At 39.7% G+C, this 21,696-nt stretch overlaps 1 protein-coding gene across 4 annotated transcripts in view; it reads left to right on the top strand.

Moving 5' to 3' along the window:
- mboat2b (membrane bound O-acyltransferase domain containing 2b) overlaps nucleotides 1-21,696 on the top strand; it is a 142,522-nt gene that overhangs the window by 21,891 nt on the left and 98,935 nt on the right. For 2 of the 4 annotated variants that reach the window (XM_059981935.1, XM_059981933.1), the window contains exon 2: nucleotides 11,893-12,038. The exons of 1 other annotated variant lie outside the window; for it this stretch is intronic. In XM_059981935.1, coding sequence (XP_059837918.1) covers nucleotides 11,893-12,038 — 146 coding nt within the window. Of the gene's footprint in view, nucleotides 1-4,408; nucleotides 4,551-11,892; nucleotides 12,039-21,696 lie in introns of those variants that run through there. One more of the 4 variants, XM_059981934.1, reaches the window with a different exon arrangement.

Here is a 21,696-nt window from a genome sequence, read left to right as displayed (position 1 = left end):
ATGTCATGCTGAATCTTTACAAGTTCCTAAGGAAGTAGGGGTGCTGCCATGCTTTCTATCTTATTGACTCTCTCCGCATGTGTTTCCCTGATGAGGACTGGCTCATGGACCTCTGGTTTTCTCCTCCTGAAGACAATAATCAGCTCCTGTGTCTTGCTGACTTTGAGTAAGAAGTTGTTGTGGCAGCAGTCAGCCAGATTTTCAATTTCCCTCCTATATTCTGATTCATCACCACCTTTTGATTCGGTCTACACCATTTGTGTTGGCAGCAAACTTGATTGCAGCATTGGAGCTGTGCTTAGCCACAGAGCCAAGAGTGCAAAGCCAGTAGAGAAGGGGTGCACTTGTGCTGAGAGAGATTGTTGAGATGTTATTGCCAATCCAAAATGACTGGGGTCTGCAAATGAGGAAATCATGGATCCATTTTCACAAGGTACTATTGAGACTAAGGTCTTGAAACTTACTGATAAATTATAGTATTGAATGCCAATCTATAATCGATAAAGAGCATCTGGATGTATGCGTCTTTGCTGTTGAAATGTTCCAGAGTTGAGTGAAGAGCCAATGAAATGCCACCTGCTGTGGATCTCTTGTGCTGGTAGGCAAATTGGAGTGGGTCCAAGTCACTTTTCAAGCAGAAGCTGATATGTTTTATCATCAGCCCCTAAGATCTATGACCTCAAGGTTAAACATCTCAGTGAACACTCCAGTCAGTTGATCAGCACAGGTCTTTAGTGCTTAGTCAGGAATTCCATTAGAATACTACCATTCACTACAGTATCATAAAACTGTATTAGTTCCTATCAACTTATTAACAAAGGAATTCAATGCTGCTGTGTTCTTTTGATTGACTGCAAATGAACAAAATCAGCACAGACACCTAGTGCTGATAATGGACTTCCTTCACACAATGCTATTGATGATTTACGTCCTTCAAATCTTTTCACTGTAACATCAAAGATGATTGTCAGTACATTCAAATTCTCACTCTCTCCACTTCTGATCCGCTTCCCTTGCCCTCCCTTTATGTAATGTAAAAGGCTACTTTCTTTCCCCCTTTCTTGTTGCTGTATGCCAGTAGCTGAGAAGTTGCTGTCCAAGGTCATCCTGCACGCTAGGATCTTAAGTTGTCCACTGCTTTGGTTTGATGTTCTTTCTGTGATTTTTAAATTAGCCATTTAAAAGAAAAATGGTTTAAAAATTAAACTTGGAACCAATTGTTCTTTAGTCAATGTTGCTGAAACAAGTATGTACAAGTATGTAAAGTGGGAGGTACTCAGTTTCTCAATTCCTTGTCAAAAAAAAACTTGTGTCGAAATAGTTACGGTTATATTATTATTGTGTCATATTTGTTTCAGAAAACTAGTTTTGAGGCACGATTGATTCAAAGCTGGGAATCTATAATGTATTATGTGTTGTAGATTTCAATAGGTTACTTGAAACTTGACTATTTGTGTTTTATTTTATGCATAAATTTACTTATTTGTGTTTGCATTCTGTGAAGCATCCTAACTAATATCAAGATATGACTTATGATGAAGCTGGAGTAGAATTATGGCAAAGACTGGGGAAGAGATGATGCATATGGACCTGAGAATCCATGGAAATATTAGATGGGACACTTGGAATATTTTGATAAAGTAGGAATGGGATAGTGATCCACTAGGAGAGAAGATGCTGAATCTGTTTACCAGTCTCAGTGAGTACACAGAGTGAAGGGAGTGTGGGTAGAAGAATAGTTGTGTCATTGACAAGAAGTTGTGGAAAAGTCAGCTGTAATGGGGAAAATGTGGAACACCATACTCTTTGGGAAGGTGAAATGACAGTTGCCGCTGGTGTGTTTTCTCCTCCTGGGTTGTGGGTGTGGGGAGCGGTTGGAAATGTATTTTCTATATTTATCAACAAGACTTCCTGCATGCAGTACATCTGACTGGCTACTAGCTGATGGAGAGGTGTCTTCCATAAGCTTCAGATGTAAAATTCTTCCTGCTTTATAGACATGAACCAAGCCTGAAGCTTGCAAGATACATATGCTCCCTTGTTTGTGACTCAACTTCAAACGGGAAGAATTACAGGTATTTTGCTGCTTTACCTGTGGTTGGGGGGGGGGGGGGGGGAAGATCTAGACAACAGGAAGGGCAGAGATGAAAGGGAAGGTGTTGCATGTATCTTCTATTTAAGATTTCTAGCACCTGCAATAGGGTACAGTTTTGTTTGAGAATGCTATGGAAGCTTAGCAATGTTTAACAAAATTTTATTAACTAATTACAGGGTTGTGTAAGAGGGAAGTAGTATAGAAATTGTGTACTCTTGATCAATAATGACAGCAATGTGCATTAAAATTACAGATTTCATTTCGCAAAGTAATCACCAGGAGCTTTTGTTCCGTATTGTCTATTGCATGGCACCTTCATCAGTATAAAACTACTAGTGAAATTACATAAAATGCTCAGCTCTCTGAGTATTACCCCACTGTGTATTTGAACATGTATCTGTTTTAGTTCAGAATCCGTAACCGTAGTATTTTGATTTCATTACTCTTGGAGGTTATTCAAATTATTTATTTAGAATGATAACCTGAATAAGTTTGCCTTTTCCCTTGGTAAAACTTCATATATTTGCAAAGTGGAATGTTGTGCCTCATTTTGAATGGACATTTGCGGATGTCGAAAGGGATGATAATGAAAAGTTCTCTGGACATTGTGTGTCATGGTAAGAAGCCAAAGTATAGAGTTGGGCACTATTTCATACTTCCAGCATATGCAGCATTTTGCTTTCTGATGGAGTGCAGTATTTGGTGTTAGAAGTGCGTTGATGATCTGATTCAGAGAATGGTACAGGAGGAACAGAGGAAAGCTGTAGAGTGTTTGTGAACAAATTGAGTCTGAGTCCGGAGGAGAGTAGAAGGGCAGAAATACTGAAGGATGAGATTGGAAACTTATTAAGATGCTTTTACTTCAAGTTGAGAAGTCGTCAAAATAAAAGTACAGCTTTAGTTTTCCTGTTTGGGATAAACCTAATTATAGGTCAGATCTACTTGGAAATCTGTAGTCAACATTTCTTGGATCTTTAACTACGTCGTGTTTTGCTCTGGGGAGAAGTAGGAGGAAATACTGTAAGATCTCTGTGGGGTGCTGCTGAGGTAGTTTGGTTATGGGAAACATTGGAATGCCCCAAATGAACAACCATCAGCACCTTTCGGTCAACATGGCACCTGTGAACAAAGCTCTCATGGTCGACATCTTCTGCATAGACCATGAAACCATATATTTCACTGATTTTATGACTTACACATTTGTTTTTCATCTTGAATGTTGGAGCCTATAATTTGCAGTTTGAAGGTCATTTGGGTATTTCAGTGCTCTGCAGTTTCTGAGAGGATTTCAGGAGACAGGCAGCGTGTGCAAACCTTGTAGCAAGAAGGATGCGGGACAGGAGTTGAGCTGATGTTTGACACCATTTCACTGATTAAAGCTTCCTTTGTTTGCCGATTAACGCAACAAGGGAGATTGAAACATGGAGGCAAATGCTGAAGGTGAGCACTTGTGGAATTGCTTTGCTGCCAGAGAGGGGAGAGGCTGCCATTGTGCCCGGAGAATGTTACCCAGGTTTTCAGCGTTTTGGATTTTGGACTTCTTTTATTTCAGTCTTAGAACTTTTTTTTATATTTGGTGTTTTTCAACCAATTTTTTTTATGCGTGCTGGGAGGGGGGATTTGAGGTTAGATGATTGTGATGATTGAAACTCTGAAGAATTTCAGAGTTGTATATTATGATAGTAAATGAACCTTTGAAGAAATATTATTTCTTTTAAGAATCATGAAACCAGAGTCAGAAATTAGAACTTGGCTGAAACTGAAGAACCAGACTAACTAGTTTTGGATTTGAGGACTTAACAACATCCAAGACAATTCAAAGCTATAATCCAAATCCTGTAAGACAAAGGAAAAAACAAATAAGACCTGAAAATACAAGAATGGACAGAAAAAACTCTTAATATGAGATAAAATGTGAGAAATAGTGATTATCTGAAATTACTGAATTCAGAAAGTCAGTAAGTTTTGTATCTGAACTTCCTGTATTCAAATGTTAATTTAAAATGTTAAGTGAACTGGAATTTCACTCAACTTTTAACAAGGGAGAATACATTAAACTCTTATAAGGGTCAAAGTAAAATTTACCCTCAGAGTACATACGTACCACGTACAACCCTGAAATTCTTTTTCTGTGGGCATACTTAGTAAATCTGTAGAATAGTAACTAAGCAGGATCTGTAAACTGTAAACAGGACTGTAAACAAATTGTGCAAATATAGATGTGAATAAATAGCAATAAATATTAAGCATGAAATGACAAGAGAGTCCTTAAATGAGTATAGTTATCCCCTTTTGTTCAAGAGCCTGATGGTTGAGGCGTATTAACAATTCTTGAACCTGGTAGTGGAGTTCCTGAGGCGCCTATAACTTCTACCTGATGGCAGCAGCAAGAAAATAGCACGGCCGGGTGGTGGAGATCCTTGATGGATGGTGCTTTTCTACAGCAATGTTTCCTGTACATGAGTTCAATGGTTCGGAGGGTTTTACCCATGATGAACTGGGCTGAACCCACAAACTAGAAAACCACAGTAGCCAAATCTTAACATTTTGCAATCTTGATGCTAGAATCTAGTAGTTGGAATAATAATTTATACAGTTTTTTTTTGGTAAAAGGACAAAGTAAAAATCAAAGATCTTCAAGACTTGGGAATAAGATGTTAAAAGACCAGAAGACTCAAAACGATGGGCAGTGTCTGTTGAAGGAGAAATGGGGTTGATTTTTCAGATGGGCTAAAATGGTTGACAGATTATTGATAAAAGGAGCATAAAATCCGAAGGTTTTTTACTATTTAAGTTATGCACACACTTTCTCTGAATGTGAAAACCTGGTAGTGCATTGCATTGACAGCATTCATCTGCTACTGCATCTGCTTGCCATTGCAAACTTGCCCATCAATTTGAGGGGAGGATTGAAGATGATAGCTTTATGTATCCCTTTATTTATTTAGACTGTACTTGTGCTAAATAAAGAACTAGATGTGCAACAGTGCAGCATGTAAAATGTATCTTATGAGTTTGCATGCATATTTCCTGGGTGACAGGGATTCAGAATGCAAATAACCTTATTAAAATTCTGAAGTGTTAAGCAAGTCTTTGTTTAAAGTGAAGAAAAAGTTCTGATGCCCAACAAATTCTTCCTTGCTGACAATCAACATAGACACACCTCAAGGACACGTGCTCAGCTGACTGCTCCACTCTCTGTACACTCATGACTGTGTTTAGTTAGGCACTGATCAAACACCATTTATGAATTTGCTGATGACACCACTTGCAGAATCTCCGCTGGTGACAAGGAGGTGTACAGGAGCGAAATAGATTACGGATCAAATGGTGTTGCAAAGTAGATTTCCACTCAACATCTGTAAGACCAAGAAATTGATGGCGAATTTCAGGAAGGGAAAGTTGGGAGAACACACATCAATCCTTACTTAAGGGGTCAGCCGTGGACAGAATGAGTAGTTTCAAGTTCCTGGGCGTCAACATCTCAGAGGATCCATCCTAGGCTCAACAAATTGATGCAGTCACGGTGAAGTTATACCAGTCGCTATACTTCATTAAGAGTTTGTATCATGGTCTGGTATGGATGCAGCAATGCGGAGGATCATAGGGGGTTTCCGAGGGTTCTAGACTCATCAGTTCCATCACAGGTACTAGGCTTTCCACCACTGAGGACATCTTACAGAGGCGGTGCCTCAGGAAGGTAACATCCATAATTAAGGACCTTTACCATCAAGGACAGACAGATAGACCTACTTTATTGATCCTGAGGGAAATTGGGTCCCGAAAAAACTATTCTCCTCTTATTACTACCATGAGGGAGGAGGCGCAGGAGCCTCACTATTGGAACTTGTAGTCATGCTGCTGCCGTGAAATAAAAAAGATTGCAATTTATATCAGTGACAAATTCTGATGATTTGATACCATTCACTACACTGCCAACTTGTGTTATCTTTGTCCTTGTTAAGTTGTTTCTCCTTTGCTGTTAGCAGAGAGAGAAGAAATAAAACTAACCCAACAAACTATACAAGAGCACTACCATCATTTGAACATTGAATTGCTGTGAGGTGTGTGTGTGTTTCTTGAACAATTTAATGTGGAATTTGTAATGGATAACAGCCAATATGTTCTTGTACAATACTTACAACCAACTTGTACTCTGACACAGCCCTGGCATTGAGTTGGACTTGAAACATCAACAGTGCTTTACCTGTTGAATGTTTCCAGCATTTTATTTCAGACTTTTAGCTTTTGTATTTTTGTAAATTTTCATTATATTTTCTTGTCTGTATGACGTTCTGACATGTAAGGCATTATCAACAAAATCCAGCTGAAAAGTTCTTTCTGAGGTCATTCCATGTAAGTATTGCTTTGGGTACAGTGGTAAGAAAGGAAAAGAATAAGGAATGAAAGAATCTGGATGAAGAGCAACATTTTTTTTAATGTAATGCTCTGCTATTGTAATAATGCCCCTAGGCACTTCAGGTGGATATTATGAAATTAAATTTGACAAAGCAAGCAAAGATATTAGGACATATGTCTAGGCTTGGCCTAAATGAAGGGGAGGCAGAAGTTTTTGGAGCACCTTGTTCACTAGAGCAGCTAGATTGGCAGTATCAAATCCATTGAAATTTGGACTCTCATGAAGCCTGGAGAAAGGCATGGATCTCTGGGCTGACTTGGAGTAGGCTAGATTTTGGTGTTCTCAAACATTTGCAGAGTATAGGATGTAGGCTCACCAGAAAAAGGCACAGAACAGTCAAGTCTGGAGGGGACAAAGACATAGAGTTTTAATAGAAGTTGAGCTGAGGCAGGGGTAGAGTTGGACTGTTGTGGTAGAAATGGGCTTCTTGGGGTCTGACTATGTATGTGTCCAGGATGTTTGTCTTCACTTCAAATGCACCACCTAGGATTATGTAGAGTCTAAACCTTTCGCTGAACCAGATTATAGGCTACTATATGCTAGGTAGGTGAGTGGATGAAAGTTTAGGGGAGATGCCAGGTAGGTTTTTCAGAGTTGTCAGTGACTGGAATGTACAACTGTGATGGTTTTAGAGATTGATTCAATAAGGACAATTAAAAGGCTGTTAGATAGGCACATGGATAGCCATGGAGAATATTTTTGGGCAAATAATGAATTTGGCCTCCAGTAGAAGTAAATTTGCATGATTTTGCTGTAAGCTATACTGGCCAATGCTTAACTGGAAAACTGCATTCACTCGTATACATAAGGATCAGACAACATAGAAACAGGTCCCGTGGCCCAATGGATTTGCATCAATTATAATTATCAAACACCTGTTTGCACACCTACACTAATTGCACTTTATTTGTTCCATATTTCCATCAACACCCCTCAGATTTTATCACTTAATTACACACAGTGACCAATTAACTTTGCAATTTGCACATTCTTGAGATGTGGGCAGAAATTGGAGGCCTTGGAAGAACCCCATGTGGTCACAGATATTGTGGAGGTTAAAATTGATCTCTGATTACTGGAGCTGTCAGCAGCAGCTTTTCATGTTTCATGTGAAATAAACATTGATTAACGTTTAAGGAGGTTGTTGCTGGAGGATTTTTCATTTTGTCTCGTAACAAGGTTGAATAATGTTGCTGTATTTCTATGAGCTTGTGTCTTGCATAACTGCTAGCTGGAAATAAGCTTGCATTCCTAATGTAGGGGGAAGGGATGATGATGCCAAAGTATAATTAATGCAAGGTTGTGAAGTTTGTTACTATAAAATAGTCAGAATATCTCTTGTCCTGTGTCAAATTTAATGTGCGTTCATACGCAGGTTGATTTGGATTCAAACTTTCAACAGTTGGCCTTAAGGCAGGCTGTACATATTTTCGCTCAACAATTTCTCCTTTGGCTCTTACCAATTTTTCCATACTCAGTGTAGTCATGGGCACCCACATGAGGCCCCAGCTATGACTGCCTTTTTGTTGGCTACATAGAATGATGCATGTTCCAAGCCTTCCCCAGTCATGCTCCCTGACTCTTTCTGTAACAGTGACAAATGCATTGTTGTGGCTTCATGCACTCATGCTGAGCTTGCCAATTTCATCAATTTAGTCTCCAACTTCAACCTGCCCTTAAAATTCTCTTGATCTATTTCTGACACCTCCCACCCCCTTCTTGATCTCTCTGTCTCCATCTCTGGCCACAAACCATCTACTGGCATCTTCTACCAATTCCCACGGCCATCTTGTCTACCCTTTCCCACTCTCTCTCCTGTAAAAATGCTCTTCTCTTTTCTCAGTTCCTTCATCTCTGCTGCATCTGTTCCCAGGATAAAGCTTTCCTTTCCAGGACAAAGGAGAGTTCTTCCCTCTTCAAAAAAACAGGGTATCCCTTCCTCCAGCATTCATGGTGCTTTCACCTGCATCTCTCCATTTTCTGGACAACTGAGATCACTCTTTCTTCCTGCTGTCTTAATAGTGATAGAGTTCCTCTAGGCCTTACCTACCACCCCATGAGCCTCCACAGCCAACGCTCAGTTTCCACCATTGCCAAAGGGATCGTACCACAAAACATGCCTTTCCCTCCACCCTCCCCATACTTCCTGTTTTATGCAGGGATTGCTGCCTCCATGATTCACTTGTCCATTCGTTCCTCCCCACTAATCTCTTTCCTGGCCCTCGTCCATGCAAGCAGCCAAAGTGCTTGTCAGCATTCACCTCCTCTGTCACCTCCATTCAGGGCCCAAAACAGTTGTGCCAGGTGAGGCAACATTTCACTTGTGAATCTGCTGGGCTTGACTTTTGTATCTGCTGCTCCCGATGAGGCCTCCTCTACATTGGTGAGACCTGTTGTAAGTTGGAGGACCACTTCATCAAGCATCTCTGCTCCATTTGCCAAAAGTGGAACTTTCCGATGACATTTTAGTTCCAATTGCCATTCCTGTTCTGACTTGTAAGTTCATGGCCACCTCTTGTGCTTTGATGAGGTGACCCTCTGGGTGGAGGAGAAACACTTTATACTCCTATCCAATTGTGAAGTGTGCCCATGAATTTGTTTCCACAACTTCCTTTAACTTTCTGACTTAAACATCCAGACATTCCCATTTCAGACGTTGAATACTATATTACAGATAGTATCTGTGCTGTGAAAAATACCCATTATTTAGGTTGGTGGGATGCAGGATTGGGAAGTAATGGAGAAAATAAAAGTGGAAATGTGGATTTTGGTAGAGGCCTTAAGCTATGGGGGGGGGGGGGGGTGTTTCCAGAAATGGTAAAAGTCACTAATTGGTTTGAATCGAGGAGCTTTTGCTGCATCCGCAGTTTTACTGGAAGCTGCAGTCAGAAGCAGTGGAGGCTTTGGTGGAGTTGGAACGGTGAACCAAAGCATCTCAGTAGAAATGGTTCCTCTCAAAAGCAGGATGGGAAGGTAACATCTGTGGTAACATTACTTGGAGGCCCAGGAAACGAGGACAGATGTGCAGGCTGGAGAGGACATTTGGGAGTTTGAGAGTGCCCATTTTAAGTTTTTTTTGCATTTCCAAGGGATTCGTGCTGGGTGGAAAAAGAAGGACGCAGGGCAAGGAGGTGAAAGAGGCTTTAACTGGAGATCATTAGAAGAAAGTGATTAGAGATTTAAGCAGATTACTGGTCCATCCTGGATTACAAGCTGTTTCTGTGACCCTCCCCCAGGCACTTTTTATTCATCTCCAACTTGAGAACAGTTCTCAGGGCAGAACCTGTCATAAACTGGGGATTGCCTGTACATTGTGAGGTGACGAGGCCAATTAATATGACTCGAGACATTTTATTTGGGGGGATAGATTAAGGGCAGTTGTGTGTTGCAGAATTTGGAGCTGGCAAGAGAAATTGAAGTCTAAATCAACAATGATAGTGAGTTGTCCAGTGTAGAGGCCAAGCCTGAAAAGCGGTGATGGTGCATTAGTGGAAAGACCAAGATGGATGCTCAAGTTTGGTTGAAAGATGTTTGAAAGAGGTCAAATTAGCAAAGCAGTAGAACAATAGAATAATCTGTAGATTGTTGATGATCACATTGTCACTATGGTAGAACTACCAGTGGGAAAATATGATGAGGGAGATTCCATTTTAGGGCAAGATATTGACCATCGGCCTGATTAGCATCAAGGTTATGTTCATGCAGTCATCTACAATAAGATCTTGGGTAGAAAAGACTTTGTTCACACATGGATGGGTGTTTTGGAGAGGGGAGATGATAGCTGATCTTCTGGCAAAGTCTCCAATCATGAGTGGAATTAATAATTTGTATAGAAGAAGTTTTGCCCAGTTACTGGTAAAATATGGGATTTGGGGGCACCAACAGATTCAAAACTTTTGTTTGCATAAGAAATTACACATCCTGGTGGTGTAGACTATTGCCATTCTTGCATGAATATAGAGCAGATAAGTTCTTTTTAAGGTAGATATTGAATTGGCTGCAGGATATTGCTTGAAACCAGAGATAGAAAACTAGATTTAGATTTAGAATTAAAATTTTATTTCAAAGATCCATCTCATAACATAAGGGAATAAGTATTTTTATGCTGCATCTCTGTTGCTATGTACAAGCAATAAGGAAGGAAAATGTGGGAGGATATTGCCCAAACATTAAGATTATATACATCATTGTTTTGTATGCATGTATGTACAGTCAGATATACAATCAGGTTAATGTGTATAATTGCCATTGGAAACACTCTACTGTTAAATTTTCCAATTATCAGTTCCAGAGTCACTTTTCCACTGTATGGACATAGAGCCAGATCACAGCAAAACTACTGCAGTTACAGACAGAAGAATTTTATCACACACTGAGAGGAAATCAATCTGAATTATCCGTTTAGTTGAGCTCAGCACTACAAGATGTATTTTGAACTCCAGGTCATCTGGGAACTAGGCAAAAGGTTTATAAAGAGCAAGGAATCTTGGGTTGTCCCTCAGACTCTAAATGTTTGTATTCTGTTGTTAGTAATCATTGAAGTGAGGGCAGAAAAAACTTTCAGATCAGTGCATTCTTTGTTGTGAGACTGGCAGAATTGAGCATTGAAACCTTTTTATCGTTTTGTATTTTGGATTTAGTTCAGGCAGTAGATTACCTGGATACAATATGGAACTAAAGTAATTATTTAGTAATATAAACCGTACGAGTATGAGTTATGTTTGCTGCTTATTTTCTCCCCCACCCCCAGCTTCCATACCTCACAGCACTCTGTGTGATAACTAATACTCAAGAAAAATTGTTTGGCCATGTCCGCAATCTAGATGCTAATAAATGATATCTAAATTAATCATTCTGAGGGCAAACAGAAATGTTGATTTGAGAATTTAATCAAAATGTGATATAGGTGAATCTAGTCAGGAGACTTGCTTATTGTGTTTGTAAATTGCTTTAAGTTCCTGTAGAGAGTCACTCTAACAGCCTAAAAAGTTCACTGCAAAATTAGTCTTCCTGGAATGCTGTTGGTGCCAATTTTTTTTCTTTTTTCCCCTCCTCCTCCATTAATTTTTAAAAATTCTTTGTGGGGACCCATTTAGTTTTTAAAAACATGTTTGCACGTTTGTGTCAAATCAAGCGTGTCATTGCTAAAATATTTTCCATAGCTGCACATTAAATAAAGGCAAGAAAAAAATTAATCTGATATCCTTCAGCTTCCTCAAGATATCTAATAGTCATTGTTGTGGGAACTTTCATTTAAGTCAGTGGAATCAGTTGCAAGTACAATTAATGACAGCATATTTAAAGTTATTTTTAATTCCACATTTAATTCTGATTTTAATATGCATAGTATTATACAATCTACATTTTCTCTTTCTAGGTGAATTTTGTAGTATGTCAGTTGTTTGCTCTGCTAGCAAGTGTGTGGTTTCGACTTTATCTTCACCCAAGTAAAACAAGCAGCTTTGTCAGGCATGCTGTTGCTACACTTCTGGGACTTTATCTTGCAGTGTTCTGCTTTGGATGGTAAGTATTGCATTAAACTTAAGAATTTCAATATGATGCCCCTGAAGAGAAAGTAGAATTTACAAGCCAACCCTACCCCTCTCCATTTTGATTGTTTGTGCTAGTTTTGGTGTTGTGGTGGTTAACAGCCAGTTTGGACCTTGCATCAAATAGCAGCAAGTGAAGCTGGATAGTTTTCATTGTCCTTAACACTAGTTCACCATCTTGCCTCAACCTCAGCCTATTTCTATTCAGCATCTCGTGCCTATTTTCAGTCAGAGAAGGACCTGTGTAACTTTCCTCATTAATTCTGATACCCAATATGATTTCTGAGATTGTTACCTAGAGCAAATGAACAAAGATTGGATTTCATATTTATTTAATGCCTGCATTTTTGACATGTTATGTCAACTATTTTTGACAAACAAGAGGGTACAACTATGAGAGGACACCAGTTACAATTTAGGATATGGTGAAAACTTGTCCATTATAGCATTTGTTGTCTCTTTCTGGTGTTTCTGCTCACTTCCCCAGGACTTGTAAGAAATTCAGTTTTCATAATCAAGGTTTCTCCCACACTCCTGTGTAGCAAAGGACTTTGTAATTGTGGGCTGTTCCCTGTAGCACATGTTAAGACGAGCAGCACCTGCTGCTGGAATATTATCTCAGTGAAAGAAATACTTTGGTCTGTTCAAAGCATGTTAGACGTGCAGTGAAAGGATCACTATGTAACCTATTGTTGCAGATTGGCATATTCTGAGGTCCGGGTCTAGGTGCTGCAGCTTACTGTAGTGTTGAAGCTTGTAGCTGCCTCAATAGCTGTATGTGGAAAGGCCATACATCGGAGCTTTTATAACTTTGCAGCTCGAACCTATGTGTAAACGTTTTCTTGGATATGGAATGTATGCAAAAGAAAATTTCATGTCTTTTAAATCTTGTGAGCAAAAGGAATGATCTACACTGAGGCCACCTGTACATCTGCTCGTTAATGCAAGTATTTAATCGACCAATTCTGTGGCAACAACTCAGTGCGTAAAATCCTGGTCGAGGTTCAGTTGTTGTTCAGGCCAAACATCAGAACAGAGGGAAAAAATGTGATCTTAGTGATCACATTTTGACTGATTCCCAGGGTATGAGTCACTCTTGAGTGTGTCCACCTTCCCTTAAAACCTCATGCGTAGAAATAAACTCAAAAGTTCAAAGAAATTTCATGCAGGCACACTCAATAAATTCATAATAGAATAATAATATAATAGAATCTTTGAAAGACCACACCAATATGGACATAAGACAAAAGACAACGAACTGCAAATACAAAAAGGGAAAAAAAAAATCAATAACAACTAATAAGATGAAGAATCTTGGAAGTGAGTCTAAGTTGTGGGAACATTGTAGTGTTGGGGCAAGTGAAGTTATTCCTTTTGGTTCAAGAGTCTGATGGTTGAGGGGTAATGACTGTTCCTGAACCTGGTGGTGTGAGTTCTGAGGATCTTGTACCACACTCCTGATGGAAAAAGTGAGAAGAGAGCATGTCTTGGATGGTGGAGACTTTGATGATGGATTCTGCTTTCCTGTAACAACTGTCATGTAGATGTGCTCAGAGATGGGGAGGGCTTTGCCTGAGTTGGATTAATATTCAATCGTTCAAGGGCATTGGTGTTTCCATACCAGGCTGTGATACAGACAGTCAGTACACTCTCAACTACAGAAGTCTGTCAAGTTTTAGGTGTCATGCTGAATCTTCTCAGACTTCTAAGGAAATAGCGTTGTTGCCGTGCTTTTTTGATAATTGCACTTCTGTGTTGGGCCCAGAACAGGTCATCTGAAGTGATAACACTACGGAATTTAAAGTTGCTGAACCTCTTGTCCTCTGATCCTCTAATGAGGATTGGCTTATGGACCTCTGGTTTTCCCTTTTCTGAAGTTAATAATCACTCCTTTGTCCTGCTGACATTGAGGAAGTTGTTGTTGTTGTGCTACCATTTAGCCACATTTTTAATCTCTTTCCTATTTGCTGACTCATCACCACCTTTGATTCGGCCTACATCAGTGGTGTTGGCAGCAAACTTGAATATGACGTTGGAGCTGAGATGTGCTGCAATTGTAAAGCGAGTAGACCAGGGGCTAAGCACATATTCCTCGTGGTTCCCCTATGCTGATGGAGATTGTGGAGGTGTTGCCAATCTGAATTTACTGAGGTCTGCAAGCAAGGAAATGGAGGATCCAAAAGCACAGGGAGGTATTGAGGCTAAGGTCTTGAAGCTTATTAATTAGTTATGCGGGAAGATAGTACTGAATGATGAGCTGGAATTGATAAAGAGCATCCTGATGTATCCTCCTTTGCTGTCCAGATGTTCCAGATTTGAGTGAAGAGCCAATAAAATATCACTTGCTGTGGATCTGTTGTGCTGTTAGACAAACTGGAGTGGATCCAAATTCCTTCTCAGGCAGGAGTTGATATGTAGCATCACTAACTTCTCAAACACTTCATCACTGTCGATGTAAGTGCTACTGGACAATAGTCATTGAGGCAGGTTACCATGTTCTTCAAATGCACCAGTAAAATTGAAACCTGCTTGTGAAGCAGATGGGTACCTCCAGGCTGCCAAAGCATGAGGTTAAAGATCTCAGTAAACACTCCAGTCAGTTGATCTGCACAGGTTTTTGGTACTCTGGCAGGCATCTCATCTAGGCCAGATGCTTTCCGTTGGTTCACCCTCCTGAATGATGCTTTCACATTGACCTCAGAGACTGAAATCACAGTCATATGGGGCTTTGGGAGTTCATGGAGAGTTGATCTTAAGTTTTGATGGTCAAGGTAGCATAGAAGGCATTGAACTCATCTGGCAGCAAAGCCTTGTCACCTATGTTGCTGGATTTCATTTTGTAAGAGGTAATAGCATTCAAGCCCTGCTACATGCTGCTGAACATTTTTCAGTGATTCAAGTTTGGTCTGGAATTGCCACTACACACATGAAACCACATCTCCCCATTCCTACATTGGCCCCCTCTCACAATAGCCATTCTGCTTGATCCTACTTACTTTTTATTGACTGCTATTAATGAGCTAATTAGCCAGTCAATTATTAACTAACTGTTGGCCAACTTGCATTTTTTATATTCCTGTAAGGTAAAACTTGTAAGCAAGTCCCATAACATATCACTTAAATGCTTCTGTTCTCACTCAGAGTCCTGAGTGCTATTAAGTGAAACACACTTTGCAGTTGAACAAATTGTAGTTCTTCCCTACTTTTTCTATACGCTCATGGTAGTTGCATCCTGTTCTAACAGGTGGTGAACTTACTTTGAGCATTAAACTAAAACCTTCCATACTGCCTGTTGTCCATTTATCATGGAGAAATTGAGCGCTCAAGGCTTAGAAGATTTGTGTGATGCCTGAGCTGTATAATTGTAGGTACAAGTGCACCCCATGTTACAAATGACCTGACTTGCAGAAATCCAACTTTGTGCAATTTCTGCCATGCATTTTTGAGGACAATAATAAAATGTTTTATAATATTTATTTATGAGTGGATACAGTATATATTCCATTAGTTTAATAATGGGTATTCAGTGAAATGAAATAATTTTGCAGTGTGTGCAGATTTATATGATATGGGCAGCCATGGAAAGCTGATATTGCTGATTTAGTGACAATGTTCGGATGATTTAAATGCCGGGTCAGGTGGATTGAAAGGCAGGGTGTCGGGACCAGAGGCAAGGATCAGGCCAGTTCTGCTCGCTGTTTCATGACATTTGTTCCACTCTGAGCTGAAGGTGTGGCCTGCTCTGGGCTCCATCTAAGAGCTCCATGATGTTTACTTGGCTCGCTGCTGAACGGAGGCTGAGGCTGTGGCCTGCTCAGGCTGCTGCACTTTGTGTCCATGTACTTACTTTTGATCTGAATCCTATTGGCTTACTTTTATTGTTTGCACAATTCATTTTGTTTTTCTGTTTGCACATTGGGTGTTTGACGGTGTTTTTTTAAATAGGCTCTAATGGTTTTCTTTTGTGGCTACCTCTAAGGAGACGAATCTCAAGGTGTATAATGTTTACTTCGATAATAAATGTACTTTGATCTTTGAGGGAGAAATCTGCTTTTGGAATGTTTTTGGGACCAGGTCGCTTGTGTAGTTCAGTGACTACTTGTACTTTATAGCTTTTCAATATTTTGTATCAAGAAGCAAATTAGTGGAAGCTCAGCTGTATGGCAGTCTTTTAGCTCAGTTTCTAATCTTCTCATTCTCACATGCTGCACATAAGTTATCACTTTACTTGCATTTCAAATAGTTTATTCCACAAAATGGCCACTTGGCCTTTTTTTTTGGTCAGACTTTATAGGATGTGGCAGTATTATGTACACAAGCATCTTTTTGCACTAAGCAATGGCCCATCCTTAATCTCTATCTTTTTTCTTCCTTAAATCCACTGAATTCATCTTCCTTTGGTTCCAAGAATGACCGCTGTCCCTATGCTGCAGCAATGCTACTGATCTGATTTGGCCAAAGCAGGAAGTAGACTGATGTTTTACTTTTCATTAACCTTCCTTCCTATTTTTTCCTGATTAACCAGTATGTAATCAATTAAGTAAGATGTACAACAATATATTCTGCGAATATGGCAAGGGATGGAAACATACACCCCTTAAGTGATGAATAGATGCATGCATCTTTGATTAAATATTGATTATCATGGATATAATCTATAGTTTGTCGAGGTGATTGGATCATGTAACTATTAGCTTATTTCAATATATTCATTTGCGAAGTTCTTTGTAAATTAAAGAATGCAGTTTATTCCAAATAGTGAAAAGCTCGAAACAGTGGAGATCTGAACAGAATCAGGTCCTTGTACATGCAGCATTGTTTTAAAGTCATGTAGTGGTTTAAAACAAACTTAGGCTTATAAAGTGTTGGCTTTTGAATCTAGGTGATGAAAGTTAACACAGAAAAAAAGTTTTCCTGCAATTCATCAAAAAGACCACCTCTGAAGTGATGGGAATAGTTCTGGCACCACATTTAGGAAAGACATAATTGCCTTGGGTGGGGTCTGCAAATTAGGTTTAAGTGTATCACCTATGCAAATTGATAATCTATCTTGGAATTTAATTGGTACTTCTATATTAAGATCAAGAGAATAAAAACAGTTTTTCGGGAGATCTAGAAAATTTAGCCATGAATTTCAGAATTAAAGTTAGGAAGTACATTAGACTCAAAACATGGTGGCTATTTGGAACTTCCTTCTGGAGATGCAAATTAATGCTAGGTCATTTGTTAATTTTACATCTTATCTGGTGCCAAAGGTGGGGATATTGATGGCAGTTGCAGATCAGGCATGATATCATCGAATCATAGAATTGGCCTAAGGACTTTCTGTTGAGATGGTTGAGATTTTGGAGGAGTGCAAAATTATGCATGGTTACAGAGAGCAAATAAAACAAAACTATTTCCAATGGCAGATGAGTTGATAAGCACAGATTTAAGATGATTGGAGAATAGAACCAGATGCAGCATGAATTGTTGTGATCTGGAATAGAGCAACTGAAAAGTGATGGAAACAGTTAATAACAACATTGCGAAAAGATAACTTGGATAAGTAACTGCACAAATGGAAGAAGTTTTGAAGCAAATATTGAAGAATGCCATTAATGGATTCTTGAACCATTAGCCTCCCAAGACATATCTTTCTTTAAAATGTCAAATGTATTCATTCTTATAATTCTGCCGCCTTGAATATTTCTAATATTAGTCACGTCACCATTTCTTGATGCATAGGCCACAAGCTCTGGAATACTCCCCAAATTACTTTGCCTTTTTGCTCCTTAAAATCTGTCTGGGTATATTGCAAACATCTAGAATGAACTCTGAATGATTCAATTTCCAATAAGTTGCTCACCTGTTCTATTTATGTCCCTTCATTACCTGTTCACTCTAAAATGCCTTCCTAATGTCAGAACTATCCTCATCATCTGTTCAGTGTTAACTGATCCCCATGTAGTCTTTGCTTACACTTCACCCCTACCCTCAACTTGGATTTTAAAAAAGAGTAAACCCTTCACCCTCACCATATTCTGGGTAAGGCTCCTTAATCCAAAATATTAACTGGTTTCTCTTCCAGTTTGACCAGCTGAGTTCTTCTCTCACTTTCTGTTTCAATTTACACAACTTGAGTGATTACTCCAGATTCATCAGGCCCCATTAAAACAGAAATCAATAGTTTAAAAGGCCAGAAATAACTATCACTATTGCACAAGGTATGGCCAGAGTACAATTTCTTAGTCATACATTTATAGCACTATAAACACAAAATATACCTTGGCAATAAATGGGTTGGGTTTATGACTATGACATCCACTGAAAGTGAAGAATATTGCTTCCTTAAATATCCCCAATGCAAAGAGGAAGTTTACAATTAACCTGCTCAAGAACACAAAGTTAAAATGAGAGTGTTACGCACTCAAAACCCTCTAGTTGCTCATGGAAGCTCTTGGTCTTTGCTGAATTTCCTCTATTATCTTTCCAGATGACAATGTAAATGTATCAAGGAGTTTCACAGGTACTTCTTCCAAACAAGCTTTGCAGCAAGTTACGAGGGGTGATTGATATGTTTGTGGATCGTGGAGTCAATTTTAGAAAACCTAGCACATTTATTTTTCAACGTAGTCCCCTCCTACATTTACACACTTAGTCCTGTGGTCATGGAGCATACGGATCTTGGACATGCAGGTCAACTCTTTGAGTGGTTATGCGGAACATTTGAAGTTAATAACTCATCTCCTTCTACCTTAGGACACAAGCTTATCAATCACCCCGATGAGTTATTAACTTCAAACATTCTGTGTAATCACTCAAAGAGTTAACCTCCATGTGCATGCAACAAGAGCTGTATAACTCATCTTCTTCTGCCTTAGGCCACGAACTTATCAATCACCCACCTGTGGACACTTTCTGGGGGTGCAAGATCTGTATGCTCCATGACTGCTGGACTAAGTGTGTAAATGTAGGAGGGGAGTATGTTGAAAAATAAATGTGTTAGTTTTTCTAAAATTGACTCCTACCTTACGCCACGAACTTATCAATCACCCCTCGTATATAGAAGTACAAAGATAAGTGATCAACATTTATTTATTTATTGAGATAACGAGCAGAATAGGTCCTTTTGGCCTTTTGAGCCACACTGCCCAGTAATCCCTGATTTAACCCTAACCCAATCTACAATTTACAATGACCAATTAACCTAATGATCAGTACATCTTTGGACTGAGGGAGGAAACCAGAGCACCCATAAGACCATAAGGTATAGGAGCAGAAGTAGGACATTTGGTCCATCAAGTCTGCTCTGCCATTCAATCATGGACTGATCCAATTCTAACATTCATCCCCTTAAATCTCTGCCTTAAATACACCCAATGACTTGGCCTTCACAACTACTCGTGGCAACAAATTCCACAGATTTACCACCCTCTGACTAGAGTAATTTTCTTGCATCTCTGTTCTAAGTGGACGTCCTTCAATCCTAAAGTCATGCCCTCTTGTCCTACCATGGGAAATAACTTTGCCACATCTAATCTGTTCAGGCCTTTTAACATTCGGAATGTTTATATGAGATCGCCCCTCATTCTCCTGAACTCCAGGGAATTCAGCCCAAGAGCTACCAGACGTTCCTCGTATGGTAATCCTTTCATTCTGGAATCTTTTCTGAACCCTCTCCAATTTAAGAATATCCTTCCTAAAATAAGGAGCTGACAACTACACACAATATTCCAAATGTGGTCTCATGAGTGCCTTATACAGCCTCAACATCATATCCCTGCTATTATATCCTCTACCTCTAGAAATGAATGCCAACATTACAACCCCACCTTCTTCACCACTGACTCAACCTGGAGGTTAATCTTTAGGGTATCCTGCACAAGACTCCCAAGTCCCTTTGCATCACTGCATTTTGAATTCTCTCCCCACCTAAATAATATCTGCCCGTTTATTTCTTCCGCCAAAGTGCATGACCATACATTTTCCAACGTTGTATTTCATTTGCCACTTCTTTGACCATTCCCCTAAACTACCTCAGTCTCTCTGCAGGCTCTCTGTTTCCTCAACACTACCCATTCCTCCACCTATCTTTGTATCATTGGAATTTAGCCACAAATCCTTTAATCCCATAGTCCAAATCATTGACATACATCATAAAAATCAGCAGTCCCAACACCGACCCCTGTGGAACTCCACTGGTAACCAGCAGCCAGCCAGAATAGGATTCCTTTATTCCCACTCTGTTTTCTGCCAATCAGCCAGTCCTGCACCCATGCCAGTAACTTTCCTGTAATTCCATGGGCTCTTATCTTGCTCAGCAGCCTCATGTGTGGCACCTTGTCAAAGGCTTTTTGAAAATCCAAGTACACCACATCTACTACATCTCTGTTGTCCACCTTGCTTGCAATTTCCTCAAAGAATTGCAGTAGGTTTGTCGGGCAGTATTTTCCTTTCAGGATGTCATGCTGGCTTGGCCTATCTTGTCATGTGCTTCTAGGTACTCCGTAATCTCATCCCTCTTAATTGGATCCAACAACTTCCCAACCACTGATGTCAGGCCATCAGGTCTATAGTTCCCTTTCTGCTGCCTCCCACTCTTCTTAAATAGCAGAGTAACATTTGCAATTTTCCATTCATCTGATACAATGTCAGAATCTATTGATTCTTGAAAGATCATTGTTAATGCCTCCGCAATGTCTCCAGCTACTTCCTTCAGAATCCGAGGGTGCGTTCTATCGGGTCCAGGAGATTTATCCATCCTCAGACCATTAAGCTTCTTGAGCACCTTCTCAGTCATAATTTTCACTGCACAAACTTCACTTCCCTGACACTCTTGAATGTCCGCTATACTGCAGATGTCTTCCACTGTGAAGACTGATGCAAATGCACATTCGGTTCCTCTGCCATCTGTGTCTCTCATTACAATAACTCCAGCGCCATTTTCCATTGGTCCTATATCTACCCTCAACTCTCTTTTACCCGTTATATACTTAAAAAAGCTGTTAGTATCTTCTTTGATATTAGTCACCAGCTTCCTTTCATAATTCTTTTTTCCTTCCTAATGACCTTCTTGGTTTCCTTATGTAAGTTTTTAAAAGCTTCCCAATCTTCTTTCTCTCTACTAGCTTTGGCTTCCTTGTATGCCCTCTCTTTTGCTTTTACTTCGGCTGGCCATGGTAGTGTCGTCCTTCCATTCAGAAATTTCTTCTTATTTGGAACATATCTCTCCTGCACTTCCCTCATTTTTTTCAGTAACTCCAGCCTTTGCTGCTCTGCTGTCCTTCCTGCTGGTGTCCCTTCGGCCAGTTCCCCCTCATGCCATTGTAATTTTACTGAAATACCAACACATTGGAATTTAGTTTCTCCTTCTCAAATTTCAAAGTGAACTCAATCATATTGTGATCACTGTTCCACTGATCACCTCCAGATCATTGCACAACACCCAATCCAGCATAGATGATCTCCTAGTGGCTGCAACATCAAGCTGTTCTAAAAAGCCACTCCTTGGACATCCTACAAATTCTCTCTGTTGAGGTCCAGTACTGGCCTGGTTTTCCCAATCCACTTTCATGTTAAAATCCTCAATGATTATTATGACATTGCCCTTCTGACATGCCTTTTCTATCTCCTGCTGTAATTTGTAATCC

The sequence above is a fragment of the Hypanus sabinus genome, chromosome 10 (genome assembly GCF_030144855.1).
Source record: "Hypanus sabinus isolate sHypSab1 chromosome 10, sHypSab1.hap1, whole genome shotgun sequence".
Taxonomy (NCBI): domain Eukaryota; kingdom Metazoa; phylum Chordata; class Chondrichthyes; order Myliobatiformes; family Dasyatidae; genus Hypanus; species Hypanus sabinus.
The sequence above is the reverse complement of the archived record's forward strand: the minus strand, read 5'-3'. Positions and strand labels throughout refer to the sequence as shown.